The sequence below is a fragment of the Schistocerca cancellata genome, chromosome 2 (assembly GCF_023864275.1).
Source record: "Schistocerca cancellata isolate TAMUIC-IGC-003103 chromosome 2, iqSchCanc2.1, whole genome shotgun sequence".
NCBI lineage: Eukaryota > Metazoa > Arthropoda > Insecta > Orthoptera > Acrididae > Schistocerca > Schistocerca cancellata.
In genome coordinates this window covers 863,186,941-863,206,063 of record NC_064627.1, presented here as the reverse complement: position 1 = coordinate 863,206,063, position 19,123 = coordinate 863,186,941, and the positions used below count along the sequence as shown (strand labels likewise).

The following is a 19,123-nucleotide window of genomic DNA, read 5'->3' as shown; positions in this document are numbered from 1 at the left end:
CCCCACTCCAGGCTGTTAAAGGAGGTATGAACAGATGGAACAGGTTCACAGATATGTGAGTGACTCAAAGACTTCTTAAGTTATAGAACCCAACATGTTGTGTTTGACGGCTAATGTTCATCAGAGATTACGGTATCATTAGGCAGGGTAGGCAGCAATCTGCAGTTGTTTGCTGATGGTCTGTGGCTTATGGTATTGTGTTGAAGTTGAGTGACTGTAGGAGGATATAAGTTGACTTAGATAACATTTCTACTTGGCAGCTAGCTCTAAATGTAGAGAAATGTAAGATAATGCAGATGACTAGGAAAAACAAACCCATGATGTTTGGATACAGCATTAGTAGTCTCCTGCTTGACACAGTTATCTCATTTAAATACACTCCTGGAAATGGAAAAAAGAACAAATTGACACCGGTGTGTCAGACCCACCATACTTGCTCCGGACACTGCGAGAGGGCTGTACAAGCAATGATCACACGCACGGCACAGCGGACACACCAGGAACCGCGGTGTTGGCCGTCGAATGGCACTAGCTGTGCAGCATTTGTGCACCGCCGCCGTCAGTGTCAGCCAGTTTGCCGTGGCATACGGAGCTCCATCGCAGTCTTTAACACTGGTAGCATGCCGCGACAGCGTGGACGTGAACCGTATGTGCAGTTGACGGACTTTGAGCGAGGGCGTATAGTGGGCATGCGGGAGGCCGGGTGGACGTACCACCGAATTGCTCAACACGTGGGGCATGAGGTCTCCACAGTACATCGATGTTGTCGCCAGTGGTCGGCGGAAGGTGCCCGTGCCCGTCGACCTGGGACCGGACTGCAGCGACGCACGGATGCTCGCCAAGACTGTAGGATCCTACGCAGTGCCGTAGGGGACCGCACCGCCACTTCTCAGCAAATTAGGGACACTGTTGCTCCTGGGGTATCGGCGAGGACCATTCGCAACCGTCTCCATGAAGCTGGGCTACGGTCCCGCACACCGTTAGGCCGTCTTCCGCTCACGCCCCAACATCGTGCAGCCCGCCTCCAGTGGTGTCGCGACAGGCGTGAATGGAGGGACGAATGGAGACGTGTCGTCTTCAGCGATGACAGTCGCTTCTGCCTTGGTGCCAATGATGGTCGTATGCGTGTTTGGCGCCGTGCAGGTGAGCGCCACAATCAGGACTGCATACGACCGAGGCACACAGGGCCAACACCCGGCATCATGGTGTGGGGAGCGATCTCCTACACTGGCCGTACACCACTGGTGATCGTCGAGGGGACACTGAATAGTGCACGGTACATCCAAACCGTCATCGAACCCATCGTTCTACCATTCCTAGACCGGCAAGGGAACTTGCTGTTCCAACAGGACAATGCACGTCTGCATGTATCCCGTGCCACCCAACGTGCTCTAGAAGGTGTAAGTCAACTACCCTGGCCAGCAAGATCTCCGGATCTGTCCCCCATTGAGCATGTTTGGGACTGGATGAAGCGTCGTCTCACGCGGTCTGCACGTCCAGCACGAACGCTGGTCCAACTGAGGCGCCAGGTGGAAATGGCATGGCAAGCCATTCCACAGGACTACATCCAGCATCTCTACGATCGTCTCCATGGGAGAATAGCAGCCTGCATTGCTGCGAAAGGTGGATATACACTGTACTAGTGCCGACATTGTGCATGCTTTGTTGCCTGTGTCTATGTGCCTGTGGTTCTGTCAGTGTGATCATGTGATATATCTGACCCCAGGAATGTGTCAATAAAGTTTCCCCTTCCTGGGACAATGAATTCACGGTGTTCTTATTTCAATTTCCAGGAGTGTATTTGGGCATAATGTCACAAAGCTTATGGAATGGAATGAGCATGTGAGGATTGGGGTAGGAAAGGGAAATGGTTGACTTCAGTATATTGGGAGAATTTAAAAGTGTGGTTCATCTGTAGAGTAGACCACATATAGGATGCTAGTGTGGCCTATTCTTAAGTAGTGCTTGAGCATTTGGGATCTGTACCAGGTAGGATTAAAGGAAGACATTGAAGTATTCAGAGGCAGGCTGCCAGATTTGTTACTTTTAGGCTTGAACAACAGGCAAGTGTTACAGAGATGCTTTGGGATCTCAAATGGGAATCCCCGGAGAGAAGGCGACATTCTTTTTGAGGAACTCTATTGAGAAAATTTAGAGAACCTGCATTTGATGCTGAATGATTCTATGGCTGCCAACATACAATGTGCATAAGGACCATAAAGATAAGACACGAGAAATTAGGACCCATGCAGAGGCATATGGACAATCGTCTTTCCCTCAATCTACTTGCGAGTGTAACAGGAAAGGAAATTACTAGCAGTGGTACAGACTACTGTCCTCCACATTCCATAATGTGGATTGTGGAGTGTCGATGTAGATGTAGAAGAAGGGTGGTGGAAAGGCAGTGCATGATCTGCATGGAGAAGGGGTGGTATGGACAAAATAGAGAAGGGAGAAGGCAAGGTGAGGCAATGGTAATAGGTTAGTGGAGTTTTAGGCCAGGTGAAATGCTAGAGCACAGGATGTGTTAGAGAGACAGTTCCCATTTGCATAGTTCAGATAAACTTTTGCTGGAGGAAGTATCCAAATGCCCCATGAAAGGTGAAGGAGCTATTGAAGTAATTTACGTTATTGTGTTCAGCATATTTGACAAATATATGATCAAGTTTGCAGTTTTGCCACAGTTTAGTGGTGGTCATTTATGTGAGTAGACAGCTTGTTTCCTGTCATGCCCACTTAGAATGCTGTACAGTAATTTCAGCACAGTTGATATATAAAGAGCTACTTTCACACATGACCCTACCTTGGATTGGTTAGGAAAAGCCTGTTGCTGGACTGCAGTAGGAGGTGGTGGGTGGATGAATGGGACAGGTCTTGCACCTGAGCTGACCATAAGAGAACGACCCATGGGGTGCAGGACAGGGAGTAGGATTGGAATACAGATGGACAATAATATTCTGTCTAGTGTGGGTGGACAGTGGAACTCTTCTTTGTGAGATGTGAGCAGGATTTTCGGTAGAATATCTCACATCTCAGGGCCTCATGTGAGGTAGTCAGAGCCCTGATGAAGTTTGTGGTTGAGCTTTTAAGGCCAGGGTGATATGAGTGATTAGAGGAGTACTGGTTGGTGGCTGGTTAATAGATTTATTGGCCAGAGGAGTAGATGACAGGGGAGATTTGTTTATGGATGAGCTGGATAGAATATTGTCAGTCAGCAAAGGCTCTGGTGAGGTTATCAGCATATTTCAACAACCCCTATTTTTCACTGACATCCAAGGATGCAAAGGATGTAATGAAGTGACCTTTTTATGTGGACTGGGTGACAGCTGTCAGAGTGGAGGTACTCTTGGTGGCTGGTACACTTGATATGGACAACATATTTATGGAGCCACCTGAGAGGTGGAGACTGGCATCTAGGAAGATGTCTTGATGAATTGAAAAGGTCCAGGTGAAGCGGATTTGGGAATAAGTGTGGTGATTACGTAGGAAAGAGCAAATGTCATTACTGCCATGAATCCAGATCATGAAAATGTCATCAATGAATCTGAACCAGGCAAGAGGTTTTAGAGGATTTCTCCAGATGGCCCATATATAAGTTGGCATAGGATGGTACAATGTGAGTACCCATGGCAATACCATAGATTTGTTCATAGATTTGGCATTGTTGTTGTTGTGGTCTTCAGTCCTGAGACTGGTTTGATGCAGCTCTCCATGCTACTCTATCCTGTGCATGCTTCTTCATCTCACAGTACCTACTGCAACCTACATCCTTCTGAATCTGCTTAGTGCATTCATCTCTTGGTCTCCCTCTACGATTTTTACCCTCCACGCTGCCCTCAAATGCTAAATTTGTGATCCTTTGATACCTCAGAACATGTCCTACCAACCGGCCCCTTCTTCTTGTCAACTTGTGCCACAAACTCCTCCTCTCCCCAATCCTAGTCAATATCTCCTCATTAGTTATGTGATCTACCCATCTAATCTTCAGCATTCTTCTGTAGCACCACATTTCGAAAGCTTCTATTCTCTTCTTGTCCAAACTATTTATCGTCCATGTTTCACTTCCATACATAGCTACACTCCATACAAATACTTTCAGAAACGACTTCCTGACACTTAAATCTATACTCAATGTTAACAAATTTCTCTTCTTCTGAAACGCTTTCCTTACCATTGCCAGTCTACATTTTATATCCTCTCTACTTCGACCATCATCAGTTATTTTACTCCCCAAATAGCAAAACTCCTTTACTGCTGTAAGCGTCTCATTTCCTAATCTAAATCCCTCACCATCACCCAACTTAATTCGACTACATTCCATTATCCTCGTTTTGTTTTTGTTGATGTTCGTCTTATATCTTCCTTTCAAGACACTGTCCATTCCGTTCAACTGTTCTTCCAAGTCCTTTGCTGTCTCTGACAGAATTACAATGTCGTCGGCCAACCTCAAAGCTTTTATTTCTTCTCCATGGATTTTAATTCCTTCTTTTCGAGGAACAATATTGAGCAAATTTAGAGAACCAGCATTTGAAACTGTCTGCACAACAATTTTACTGCCACTAAGGTACAACTCGGGTAAGCAAAACGAATATAAAGTAAAAGAAATTGGGGTTCATATAGAGGCATATTGACTGTCGTTCCTCCCTCGTTATATTTGCGAGTGGAACAAGAAAGGAAATGAGTGGTATTGGTACAGGGTACCCTCCGCCACGCACCGTACAGTGGCTCATTGGCTATGCATGTAGGTGTGCATGCTATTGAAATGTGTGGAAATTCTGAATTTCACATTTGAAAATGGTATAAACTCTGTTAATGCTGTTATAAGTAGCATTTAATTTCCTCAAATTACAAATTATATTGCTCAGCCTTTGACTTTTGGATCTTTTTTGTTCACTTTGTTTGCCACTGTTTTGGAATTCATGACAACGCTTTTCATCATCAATGAAAATGCATTTTTTAGGTGAAAATATCCAGCGTTTTAACGTTTAACAGTTGAAAATAGAGTCAAATATATGGATGTTCAAGGCAACGTTTCAGCGCCATGTAGCATGGTTTTGCAATGCCCTACTCCATGGCACCTGCGGAACACTTTTAGTTGAAAGATTGATGTGACACAGTTCAAGATTTATTCCCAGCAAGGCACCGTTGAAATGTTGGAAAACCAATATTGTGTACAAGCGTTGTTCTAACAAGGAAAACCTAAAAAATAGTGACATGTTTGGAAGTAATAGCAAAATATATCTGAGAGCCAACAAACTAAATATGAGGAAACATGATTCATTTGACGACAATCGTGAAACTACAGCTGTTGCTCTGCGAGTGCCTTTTTCGTGGCATGATAATTTCCGACACCGCAACTCACTTCTCGGAAAATATTGCTGCTCGTTTCACTCGCAGCTGCTTAAGCGGTGCTTTTAAGTTCCTGCATAACCACACCTTCGGAAATCGTGACAACATTCATAAACAAAGCAAAGTATTTTTGGCAATCAAGACTGTAAATAGGCCTATTATTGATGCTCGTTTTACATTTTCATTCGCTATCAACATTTCCGTAAAAACTGCCGATACCATAAGTGCACACAAATGTATTATTTAAATGTACTGACATTTACTATTAAATACAATGATGAAAAAAAATTACAACACAATGAAGGAGTAGTGCGACAGTTAAAAAGTGTTTATAGTCAAAGTTTTCGACTCGTGACGACAAAGACCTACCGCGTCTGTCCCAGTCCGAATGTCGATTATTGCCAAGTTCGCGCGCCTGGAGCTCTCTTGTTGCATCTCGTAAATGAAATAAATTATTTTCTTCAAAACCCCCCGCTATCTGTGATTCTAAATTTCTTCTACTGTCTTTTCCTACGATTTCGCCTTCAATTTGTTTAACTTGCTTTCGTAAAGCCTCAAATTCCCTTTTAACGTGTTCATTAAATTTTCCCTGATTTTCAACATATTTATTTATATTGATACTCTTGTGTTTCTACAAATGGCAATGGAGCTGTATCATCTGAATTTCTGTCCCCATTTAAACTAAGACTTGTCAATTTATCTGAAATCTCACCTCTTTCCGATAAGTCACCTATTTGTTCCTTCTGTTTATTTACGTCTTCCGTAAGTGTCGCGACTCGGGTTTCAGTATTGACACATTTAGTAGTTAACTGTTCATATTGTTGTGTTAGGTTATTTATTCTGTCATTTGGTACGGATTCCTCGATTCTTTCAAATATTTCTTCCTTATAGTGTGCACGTTGTAAATTTAGCTCTGAAAATTTTTGTACTATCACGCGATCTCTTTCTTCCTGTTCTCTATCCTGTTCCTTTTGTCTAATTTCTATTGAAGTTAATCTATTATTGTGAGCATTCAAAATCGGTTGTACTTCTTCTCTAATTTCATTCTTTAACTCGTCTTTCATGTTTTCAAAACATGTCCCTATTCGTGAATCTAACCGTGTTGCCATTGTTCCAATCTCTGTTTTTAATTCAGATCCTGTGTTTCCATTGTTCCCATATCAGTTTTAATTGTCCCTATTTGTGATCCCAAATTTAATATTGCACTCCTCAACTGCTTCATATTAACTGGTTCGAAATTCTTCTCGCCCCTTACATTTCCCGTAAATTTAACTTCCTTCGTTATAGCCGTAAAGCTATCTGTGTTCGATACTATTCCAGAATCTTCTATCGTTAATCTCGTATTCTGAAAATTTTCCGATTGTGAAAAAAATTTGAACTGGTTCCGGACTATTTTCCCGGCTTATTAAATTGTTTTCTACTCCATTATTCACCATACTGTTCTCCTGTGTTGGCGAGGTCGCCATGTTAACAATTTCGTTATTCTGACTATCCGTCATTCTTGCCTTTTTCATCGATCGCGTAATCATTTACAAAACATACAAAACTCGTCACTATACGAAAATTACACACAATATAACACTTTATCACCAACAATACCAGTCACACGAAATGCTGCTCGACAAACACGCTTAATGATCAATTAAAACCTTCACAATTGTACAAAATTGTCAAACCCGTATACGAAAGTTGGTAGACGTTTTTCTACATCAGGAAAGATGGTGTCTACTCAAATTTCAAGAGTGGCACTAGCAATGCCACTACGAGGATGCAAATGAGGTTTACTTTAAATATACGCTGTAATGGTTCTGAACGTAAGTTACCTTTGAGACTGGACGTCGTGAGTTGATATTAGTCAAGCAAGCCTTTAAGGCGACAAAGACACCATTATCAACGCACTGAGTTTGTACGAGGTTGAATCATAAGGTTACGAGAAGTTGCCTGTTCCTTTTGCGTTACTGATGAAAGACTTGGTAGGAATGTAGCCACTGAACACGATTGCTGGCGGTGGTGGTCACGAAAATGTTCAATCACAAGAAGACTGGGCTCAGGACAGCCACTTGGCACTATCGAGAGGGAAGACCATCGTGTACAGCGAATGACACTGGAGCATCGTACTGCATCTGCAGCAGCTATGTGAGCACCAGTTGGCACCACAGTGACACAACAAACTGTTAAAATCGGTTACTTCAAGGGCGCGAACCAGACGCCCTGTAGCGTGCGTTCCACCGACCCGAACCACCGCCATTTGCGACTTCGGTGATGTCAAGTGAGAGCTCATTGGAGTGTGGGGTGGAGGTCTGTTGTGATTTCTAATCAAAGTTGATTGAGCATCGGTACCAGTGATGGTCGTGTGTTGTTTAGGAGACCAGTTGAGGGCCTACAACCAACCTGTTTACGTGCTAGACACACTGGACCTGCAACTGGAGTTACGGTCTGAGGTGCAGTTTCGTATAATGACAGGAGCACTATCGTGGTTATCCCACACACCCTGACTGCAAATTTGTACGTCAGTCAGGTGATTCGACCTGTTGTGCTGCCATTCGTGAACGGCATTCCGGGGAGTGTTTTCCAACAGGATAACGCTCCCCACATACCGCTGTTGTAACCCAACACGCTCCACAGAGTATCGACATGTTGCCTTGGCCTGCTCGAGCTCCAGATCTGTCTCTACTCGAGCACATATGTGACATCGTCGGACGACAACTCCAGCGTCATCCACAAGCAGTATTAACCGTCCTTTTATTGACGACCAAGTACAACAGACATGGAACTCCATCCCACAAGCTGACATCCGGCACCCATACAACACAATGCACGGACTTTTGCATGCTTGTATTAACGGACCAGCATTTCACATTTAAAATTCCTTATCTCGCTCATACGTTAACCTGTGGTCTTGTAACGTTAGTCACTTAAACATGTTACCTAGACAAATGTATTCCCGAAGTTTCATTACCGTAAATTAATTATTTTGCGGTATTGTGACTTTTTTCCCTCAGTGTATAATGAATAAAACGTACACTACTGGCCGTTAACATAGCTACGACACGAAGATGACGTGCTACAGACGCGAAATTTAACCGACAGGAAGAAGATGCTGTGATATGCAAATGATTAGCTTTTCAGAGCCTTCACACAAGGTTGGCGCCGGTGGCGACACCTACAACGTGCTGACATGAGGAAAGTTTCCAACCGATTTCTCATACACAAACAGCAGTTGACCGGCGTTGCCTGGTGAAACGTTGTTGTGATGCCTCGTGTAAGGAGGAGAAATGCGTACCATCACGTTTCCGACTTTGATAAAGGTCGGATTGTAGCCTATCGCGATTGCGGTTTATCGTATCGCGACATTGCTGCTCGCGTTGGTCGAGATCCAATGACTGTTAGCAGAATATGGAATCGGTGGGTTCAGGATGGTAATACGGAACGCCGTGCTGGATCCCAACGGCCTCGTATCACTAGCAGTCGAGATCACAGGCATCTTATCCGCACGGCTAACGGATCGTGCAGCCACGTCTCGATCCCTGAGTCAACAGATGGGGACGTTTGCAAGACGACAACCATCTGCACGAACAGTTCGATGACGTTTGCAGCAGCATGGACTATCAGCTCGGAGACCACGGATGCAGTTACCCTTGACGCTGCATCACAGACAGGAGCGCCTGCGATGGTGTACTCAACGACGAACCTGGGTGCACGAATGGCAAAACGACATTTTTTCGGATGAATCCAGGTTCTGTTTGCAGCATCATGATGGTCGCATTCGTGTTTGGCGACATCGCGGTGAACGCAAATTGGAAGCGTGCATTCGTCATCGCCATACTGGCGTATCACCCGGCGTGATGGTATGGGGTGCCATTGGTTACATGTCTCGGTCACCTCTTGTTCGCATTGACGGCACTTTGAACAGTGGACGTTACATTTCAGATGTGTTACGACCCGTGGCTCTACCTTCATTCGATCCCTGCGAAACGCTACATTTCAGCAGGATAATGCACGACCGCAGGTTGCAGGTCCTGTATGGGCCTTTCTGGATACAGAAAATGTTCCACTGTTGCCCTGGCCAGCACATTCTCCAGATCTCTCACCAATTGAGAACGTCTGGTCAATGGTGGCCGAGCAACTGGCTCGTCACAATACGCCAGTCACTACACTTGATGAACTGTGGTATCGTGTTGAAGCTGCATGGGCAGCTGTACCTGTACACGCCATCCAAGCTCTGTTTGACTCAATGCCCAGGCGTATCAAGGCCGTTATTACGGCCAGAGGTGGTTGTTCTGGGTACTGATTTCTCAGGATCTATGCACCCAAATTGCGTGATAATGTAATCACATGTCAGTTCTAGTATAATACATTTGTCCAATGAATGCCCGCGTATCATTTGCATTTCTTCTTGGTGTAGCAATTTTAATGGCCAGTAGTGTAACCGTGTATTGACCGACCAAGTGCAATAGGCATGGAACCATCCCAGAAGCTGTCATCCAGCACCTGCACGACACAATGCACGGACTTTTGCATGCCTTTGTTAATGGACCAGCATTTCACATTTGAAATTCCTTATCTCGCTCATACGTTAACCTGTGGTCTCGCAACGTCAGTCACTTAAACATGATACCTAGACAAATGTATTCCCGAAAGTTTATTACTGTAAATTAATTATTTTGGGGTATTGTGACTTTTTTCCGTTAGAGTATAATGAATAAAACGTAATAGCAAGAGAGGAGAAAAACTAATTATATAGGTTCCTTAAGGCGCATGCAGCTTATTTTGGCTTCCAAAATGTGTGTCGCCCATCGAATTCTCCTGAGATAGCAGCCAGTAACTTCTTCCACTTTCTTCGGATGAAGGAACCGTTACATGCTAGACATTTTCAAGTCAGGACGAGGTTATATGCTAGGTGGAGCATTTCCTAAATAGCAAAATCGAGGCATCCGTCGTAGGGAGAATGTGTCGCACTGAAGGGTAATATGAAGAGACCATCACCAGGTTTCACGGTTGCAGCTGGATTTTTTTCGAAATGTTTATTAATACAGTGTGTCCGTCCCTCACGCAGGATGGAGTAAGAGGCCTACTCACCCAGGTACATCTCCCAGCTGCGGCTGACCACCAGGTAGAGCAGGCTGGCGACGAACTGTGTCAGGCAGGACAAGAGGCCGATCAGCGAGTCCTCCAGTTTCAGCACCCGGCACAGCAGCAGGACCGTCAGAACAGAGCCTGCCAACATTAACATTCGGAACTCAATCACATTTCTTCATCCACAGAAAAGGATAACGAAGGGCAGAATAGTTACAAATGTACAAGGTGACGCACAATACGTGTTAGAAAAAGTTCGTCTACTGTGGTTTAATCATGTGACATAAATGAGCCTCCTTGTGATGTTGCTGTATTGTAGTTCTTTAAATTCTATAGTTCATTCAACAATGTCTCAGTTTGAACAGAATCACGAACACCGGAACAGCGTTCGTTTATTGTAAAGACATTCGACATAAATTCTGTACATATTATTGTGATGAGATGCGCAGTCAAGAGAACATTTGATCCAAGAACAGCACCATCTGGAACTACCACTTCTCCATGAAATTACAGCACTGAAAGGAAGTCAGCCAGTCAGTTAGTTAGTTAGTTACGTATTCCATTGATCAATCTCATGGACACCATTATGATGTGGAAAGTGTCTAGTGCATAAGAAATGCAAATCTGAGTCAATTTTTTTTCATTTTTTGAAAGGCTTAAAATATTTATTACCAACCCCATTCTCTTAAATGGCATTAAATGCATATATTACACATAGAGATTTATTTATACCCATTCAACAATTCATCTAGGGTATAGAAGGAGTTGTCAAGGAGATATGATTTCAATCCCTTAGAGCCACCTTGCTTCTTCCAAATTTCGTGATTTTGTGCCAACGGGAAGTACCCTACAGGTTTTAATGAGAGAGTTTGTAAGTATGAAAATATGCGACATAAACGGCCGTGTCTTCAGACTGCGTTGACTTAGAAGCTTAAGTTTGTTTTTACATTGCCGAGGTATCACAGACCGTAAATTGTAAATTGATATGTCTATCCTTTCCTAAGGAGAAGGGGTCATAACAGACGGTGAGTGGAATAACAAATGTCAAAAAGTATTTTTTTTTTCGTGTGATATATACTACTGGACATTAAAATTGCTACACCACGAAGATGATGTGCTACAGACGCGAAATGTAACCGACAGGTAGAAGATGCTGTGATATGCAAATGATTAGCTTTTCAGAACATTCACACAAGGTTGGCGGCGGTGGCGACACCTACAACTTGTTGACATGAGGAAAGTTTCCGAGCGATTTCGCATACACAAACAGCAGTTGACCGGCGTTGCCTGGTGAAACGTTGTTGTGATGCCTCGCGTAAGGAGGAGAAATGCGTACCATCACGTCTCCGACTTTGATAAAGGTCGGATTGTAGCCTATCGCGATTGCGGTTTATCGTATCGCGACATTGCTGCTCGCGTTGGTCGAGATCCAATGACTGTAAGCAGAATATGGAATCGGTGGGTTCAGGAGGGTAATATGGAACGCCGTGCTGGATCCCAACGGCCTCGTATCACTAGCAGTCGAGATGACAGGCATCTTAAGGTACGTTGTCCAAGACGCGACGCACACTAGCGACTGCGACGGGTCGCTACGTGACGTCAGAAGTTGCTTGCTGGCGCATGCGCAGTTCGAATTTGGGATGCGACGCGCGGCTGTTGCGACAGCTGCCGCAGCACTGCACCAGTGAGCAGTGTTGCGACGGGAGTCGCACGACACAAAGACGTACGGCTGCCAGAAAGATGTCGAGCCAGTCAAGGAAAACTGAAATGAGCCACCCACAGGATGTGATGCTCTGTGAGCTGGTCTCGCGACATCCTTGCCTTTACGATTTGAAGAACCCTAAATATAGAGACACTATGTTCAGAGACAGAATTTGCGAAGAAATTGGTGCACAGTTGAAACTGGCTGGTGAGTGAAATATATAATATTTTCCCATTAATGCAAATTTTTCAGGCCTGTTATGAAAATCAGTATAATCCATGCAGATGTAGAATTAGAATGATGAAAATGAACTTGAAGGTCAATTTTCGCATTTCTCTTTTTTGTGACGATAAAAATTGAAAACGTCAAGTACATTATAAAATGAACAATCTAAAGAACAACGAGAAAGTTACATTTTACAATACCTTCACTTTGAAAGTAAACGGTAGATTGGTGTCTTGATGATACCTTCTAGTTGTGAAAAACCACCACCAGATTGTTGTACAGCTTTCTGTAATCAATAGATGCTCGTTTTTGAGGAAGGCGTTTCTCAACAGATTGCACAAACAGTATGCTGCAATAAGTAATTTGTCACATTCGCTTCAATTCATTGGTAGATGATGGTGCTCAAAAAAATTGTGCCAAAAGTGCACTACTGTTTTACAAGTCCCTTCTGGTCTGACACAGTTCACAATTGAAATTCGTCTTTTGTAAATCCTGGAGTCATCTTTTGAGTGCAGCTTGGCAAGATTAAATGTTCATGTCATCCATAACGATGTATGCTGTCAGAATATAAGAATATGGAAGTTCATTTGGATGGGAATAAAGACTCAGTCGGCTATGAAAGTTGCCTTAGCTTGTTCCAAAAGTTTCTGCATGGGAGAAACTGACAAGTATAATTTGGGGAAATTTTGTGAACAAGCACGGACATTATTTCTTCCACATTTCTGCCAGTGTATACTGTAGACGTTCAGAATGAAAATTCTAGAGATGTTTAAAGTGTAACCCTATCTTGTTGTCAGGAACTTGAAACAATGCAATGACGCAAGCGTGCGGTTATTGTTAATAAACTTATCTTTCATTGGAATTTTAGGTGAAATGTGCAAAAACAGATGGAGGAATATTCGGGACTCGTATCAGAGAAATAAACGAGAAAGAAAGCTTGGAACAGGTTCAGATGCCTCAGCAAAACCACGAAAATGGGTTCTGCTTGATCACTTGGGTTTAAGAAACCTACACTTCGTGGCATTTTAAATGAAATTGTCAAGAGCATATGGAGAAATATTAGTAACTCATACCGGAGAAATATGACATAAAATGGTTTCAGTAGGTCCAAATGTGTCAGCGAAACAAAACAAATGCATTCTCTATCGTGTGATGACCACACGATTCTCGTTGCGCGTCGATAGAACTGGCGGCTAGTCGCGACGCTCCCGGAGATATATGAGCCCAAATCTCGGTAACGGAGTTCGATATCATTCTGATCTCAACTTTAAAAATAATTTCAATATGTTAGCTTCTTTTCATCGGCAACGATGTATGACCTAACGTAAACCATACGTAAAGTAGCCAGCGACCACATTTTTCACTGTACACAATTCAAATTTTATGCAGTAGGTTACTTGTAAATTAAGTATCGGGATAACTGTGACGAATATCGGAAAAATAGACACCTCATTATCAAGCTGTGATGTGAAACTGTAAGATACGCAAACATCAATTTTTTGTACCTTTTACTTTCCTCACAATTGATAGAGAAGTAATATACAGCGAAAAAAACACGCAAAACCGGAAGAGATACTTTTCAATTTTTTAAAGTAAAAGGAGAATCTGTATCGAAAAACTAACTCTGGGAGCCGATGTAACTTTGTTGCATTAACATACAGTATTTTTTACAGCAAGAAAATCGGAATACTTATTTTTCTTATGTATTTGAATCCGCCGCCGCCGGCCGCAGCTTGGGAAACGGCGACGACTCCAGTCGTCTTGCGGCCGTGTCGCCGTCTGCCAGGGTGGGAAAAGAGGAGGGGGCAGCGTCGCAGTCGCAGCCAACTGTCGCGTCTTGCACAACGTAACTTTACCTGCATGGCGGTAACGGATCGTGCAGCCACGTCTCGATCCCTGAGTCAACAGATGGGGGACGTTTGCAAGATAACAACCATCTGCACGAACAGTTCGACGACCTTTGCAGTAGCATGGACTATCAGCTCGGAGACCATGGCTGCGGTTACCCTTGACGCTGCATCACAGACAGGAGCGCCTGCGATGGTGTACTCAACGACGAACCTGGGTGCACGAATGGCGAAACGTCATTTTTTCGGATGAATCCAGGTTCTGTTTACAGCATCATGATGGTCGCATCCGTGTTTGGCGACATCGCGGGGAACGCACATTGGAAGCGTGTATTCGTCATCGCCATACTGGCGTATCACCCGGCGTGATGGTATGGGGTACCATTGGTTACACGTCTCGGTCACCTCTTTTTCGCATTGACGGCACTTTGAAAAGTGGACGTTACATTTCAGATGTATTATGACCCGTGGCTCTACCTTCATTCGATCCCTGCGAAACCCTACATTTCAGCAGGATAATGCACGACTGCAGGTTGCAGGTCCTCTATCGGCCTTTCTGGGTACAGAAAATATTCGATTGCTGCCCTGGCCAGCACATTCTCCAGATCTCTCACCAATTGAGAACGTCTGGTGAATGGTCGCCGAGCAACTGGCTCGTCACAATACGACAGTCACTACTCTTGATGAACCGTGGCATCGTGTTGAAGTTGCATGGGCAGCTGTACCTGTACACGCCATCCAAGCTCTGTTTGACTCAATGCCCAGGCGTATCAAGGCCGTTATTAGGACCAGAGGTGGTTGGTCTGGGTAGTGATTTCTCAGGATCTATGCACCGAAATTGCGTGAAAATGTAATCATCTGCATTTCTTCTTGGTGTAGCAGAGTAATTACAAATAAACAATTTTCGGATTTTTCCCCTTACTTTTAATGTGAAACTTTCTTTCCTGCCAAAATTCTTGATTATAGGTCAAAGGAAAGTATTGTATAGGGTTTGATGAGTGAGTTTGTATCAAAATATGTGACATAAATGTCCGTATCTTTTGACGGCATTGACTTAGCTGCTTTAATATTTCACACCGTCAAGAGACTGTAGGCCTTAGTGTGAGATGAATTTCTACTTGTTAACGCCACCCGTCCCTAAAAAAAAGAGGTGTTAATAGACGGACAACAAAGTGATCCTACAAGGGCCTTGTTTTTACAGATTCATGTACGGAACCCTAGAAATTAAATATCTCTTTAATTTCCTTACCTTGGTCAACGTAGTGATTGGTTCAAATGGCTCTGAGCACTATGGGACTTAACTTCTGAGGTCATCAGTCCCCTAGAACTTAGAACTACTTAAACCTAACTAACCTAAGAACATCACACGCATCCATGCCCGAGGCAGGATTCGAACCTACGACCGTAGCGGTCGCGCTGTTCCAGACTGTAGCGCCTAGAACCGCTCGGCCACCCCGTCAACCTAGTGAATCCAGGATTACACCATGTCCTGAGAAACCTCGTCGGAAGTAAAACACTTGCACACCTGCAATTGCCATTTCATTATTCCACCGTTAAGGCACTTAGTTCATCTTCAGAAGCACTACAGATTGGTAACAATGACTCGCAATAAATCTACATCTACAGCTACATCATTACTCTGAAATTCATACATCAGTGTTTGGCAGAGAATGCATATAACCACTTTCAGAAAGGTGTCAGAGGTGAGCAGAAACAAGTTGTGGCTACGACTTCCTCTTACCTCCACAGATAAGGATCATCTTGAAGGCGGCGTACAGACTGTAGTCCACTTCACTCCAACCGAACTTGTATCTTCCGAACAGGTACAGCACGGAGTACTCTCCTGAAAGATAATAACATCAGCAGTGGATGAATGTGAAACGTACGAGGTGTGTGAGAAAAGTAATGAGGCTGATTTTTTATCTACCGAAGTTTTTATTTTCCTCGAACAATAATATTGTCCCCTTCAAAGTAGTGCTCTTTGGCAAATATACACCGGCGGAGTCGTTGTTCCCACTCTTTGTAGAAACGCTGAAAGGCTTCAACTCATTTAACATTTCAGTCACATTGTTTTAAATGTTCTTCTAGGTCCCAAAATGAGGTTGCATTTAGTGGGTTGTGGACGACAGAAATTCCTTTCGAGATAAAAAATTCGGTGGTGGAAGTGGCTGTGTGATATGGGGCGTTGCCATGATGCAGTATCCACTTGCCTGCAGTGTCTCGTCTCATTCGATTCGTAACTATCCTGAAACTTTAGAGGACACCTTTGTAAAGCACCTGGTTGACAGTTTGTTCTTTAGCAACAGATTCAAATGGTTCAAATGACTCTGATCACTATGGGACTTAGCTTCTGAGGTCATCAGTCCCCTAGAACTTAGAACTACTTAAACCTAACTAAGCTAAGGACATCACACACATCCATGCCCGAGGCAGGATTCGAACCTGCGACCGTACTGGTCACACGGTTCCAGACTGAAGCGCCTAGAAACGATCGGCCACATCGTCCGGCAGCAACAGATTCTTAACGCACGATACCTTTACTCTCAAAAAAGAAAATCAGCATTGTTTTCATCTTTGATTGGCTCACTCGAGCTTCTTTCGGTCGACGAAATGTCTCAGTGTGCCGCTTCTCTCTTTGCTGCTTTGTATCAGCATCGTACCATCTGTGATCACACGACTGAACAATTCGTGGTCGTTGGCAATCCTCTCAGTAAGATCAACGTGCACGTTTCTTCGATTGTCCTACTGTTCCGTTATGACACTTTCCGGCACCATTTGGGCACAAACTTTTCGCATGTGCAAAACTTCTATCACAGTCTGACGAATGGTGAAAGTGTTACTGCTAAACGTCTGTCTCATTTCACAAGAGCACCCACACGTTCGGCATTTTTATCGGTTTTGAAAGTTGGAGGTCTCTCTGAGCAAGGTTCATCTTCAACGTGTTCTCGGCCTTCCAACACTGATTTGTGCCACGGAAAAGCTTGGGCTCGTGATAAGGAATGTTCCCCGTAGGACAGTTCAACTTTTCAGACGTCACACTCACGCATTCATCAAGTTTAACATAAAACTTGATGGCACAACGTTGCTCTAAATTCCACTGTTCTATTTTCGTGCAAAAACACAACTTAACTGATGGCGGTCTCAAAAATCACGTGATGGCTGTATGGAGATGAAACTCTGACTGAGCACGTAGAAGGGATGAACACACTGGTCTACACAAGTAGAACAACACAGCATTGCCAGATCGCTCGCTGTGTTGTCAGTCTCACTACTTTTCTCATACACTTGTAGATCACTGTGCGGCTGATCCCGGCGAAGGTTCGAGTCCTCCCTCGGGCATGGGTGTGTGTGTGTGTGTGTGTGTGTGTGTTTGTCCTTAGGATAATTTAGGTTAAGTAGTGTGTAAGCTTAGGGACTGATGACCTTAGCAGTTAAGTCCCACAAGATTTCACACACATTTGAACATTTTTGAACTTGTAGCTCAACTGTTGATCACTACCTCCGGCTGGTGTGGCTGAGCGGTTCTAGGCGCTTCAGTCTGGAACCGCGCGACCGCTACGGTCACGGGCTCGAATCCTGCCTCAGGCATGGACGTGTGTGATGTCCTTTGGTTCGTTAGGTTTAAGTAGTTCTAAGTTTTAGGGGACTGATGACCTCTGGTGTTAAGTCCCATAGTGCTCAGAGCCATTTGAACCATTTTTTGATCACTACCCCTGTATCATCAAAACCCAAGGGAGCACTTCGTCGTAGTTAGTTTACATGTTACAGCTATTTAATCTTACCCAGCTTTTCATGAGCATCGGATGTATAATATAAGTTCATCACCATAACAAAAAGTGAGGTAAAAATTAAAAGTAAACACACCAGGCAATATCATATTTGTGCCTGATGTCTACTTATAAGAGCACAGGTTCAAAATGGCTCTAAGCACTATGGGACTCAACATCTGAGGTCATCAGCCCCCTAGACTTAGAACTACTTCAACTTAACTAACCTAAGGACATCACATACATCCACGCCCGAGGCAGGATTCGAACCTGCAACCGTAGCAGCAGCGCGGTTCCGGACTAAAGCGCCGAGAACCGCTCGGTCACAGCTGCCGGCAAGGGCACAAGACAACTGATTTCAATACGTGTAACTGATTTTGTGTCCACAACATTAAGTAGTAATGGAATAACTTATAAAAATATCACACGATCTGAAATAAAAGGATATAAATATGCCAGGCATGCGCAATATACACTGACGGGCGAAAACATTATCATCGCATGTTTACTGGCGTGCGGTTTCGCCTTTAGAACGAAATACAGCAGATGTTGCGTGTGACATGGATTTCACAAGTCCGCAGGTATGAGACACCAAACGTCTATAGACGTGTCAAGTGAATAACGCAAATTACCGACCAGTGGATAGTGGATACTGAGATGGCTCGTGATAGCGCTCCAGATGTGTTCCGTCACATTCTGATAAGAAGTATTTGGTGACCGTGATATCAACATGAGTTCACTATCATGATACTCAAACCACTGCAGCATGATTCTGACCTTGTGACACGGATAGTTGTTCTGTTGGAAGATGCCATCACTGGTGAGGAAGACATCAAGCATGAAGGGAAGCAAGAGAGCCACAATAATGTTCACGTAGTTGACAGCTATCAAGGTGCCTTGTATTTCCATCACAGGACCAACGGAAGCCCCATGAAAGTCCCCAACAGCGTAACGCTGTCCCCTCCGCCATGAGTCATTGGCGCGGTGTATGTTAAGAGCTGTCGTTTGCCTCGATGACGGAGTGTTTGGCCACAAATGTTGTGAGAGACTTGATTTATTTGATCAGGGGACACGTTTCCATTGATAACGGCCCTGTCTCGAAGACCCCATGTCGACTGCAATCGTAATTTATGATAACAGTCAGGTCAGTTTGGGAA

The 19,123-nt window shown here is 44.0% G+C and overlaps 1 protein-coding gene across 1 annotated transcript in view; it reads right to left on the bottom strand.

Moving 5' to 3' along the window:
• LOC126159426 (solute carrier family 46 member 3-like) overlaps window positions 1–19,123 on the bottom strand; it is a 64,534-nt gene that overhangs the window by 34,137 nt on the left and 11,274 nt on the right. Inside the window, exons 2-3 of the mRNA XM_049916528.1 lie at window positions 15,941–16,042; window positions 10,429–10,566 (exon numbers count right to left, since the gene is read on the bottom strand). Of these exons, the coding sequence (XP_049772485.1) occupies window positions 10,429–10,566; window positions 15,941–16,042 (240 nt within the window). The remainder of the gene's footprint in view (window positions 1–10,428; window positions 10,567–15,940; window positions 16,043–19,123) is intronic.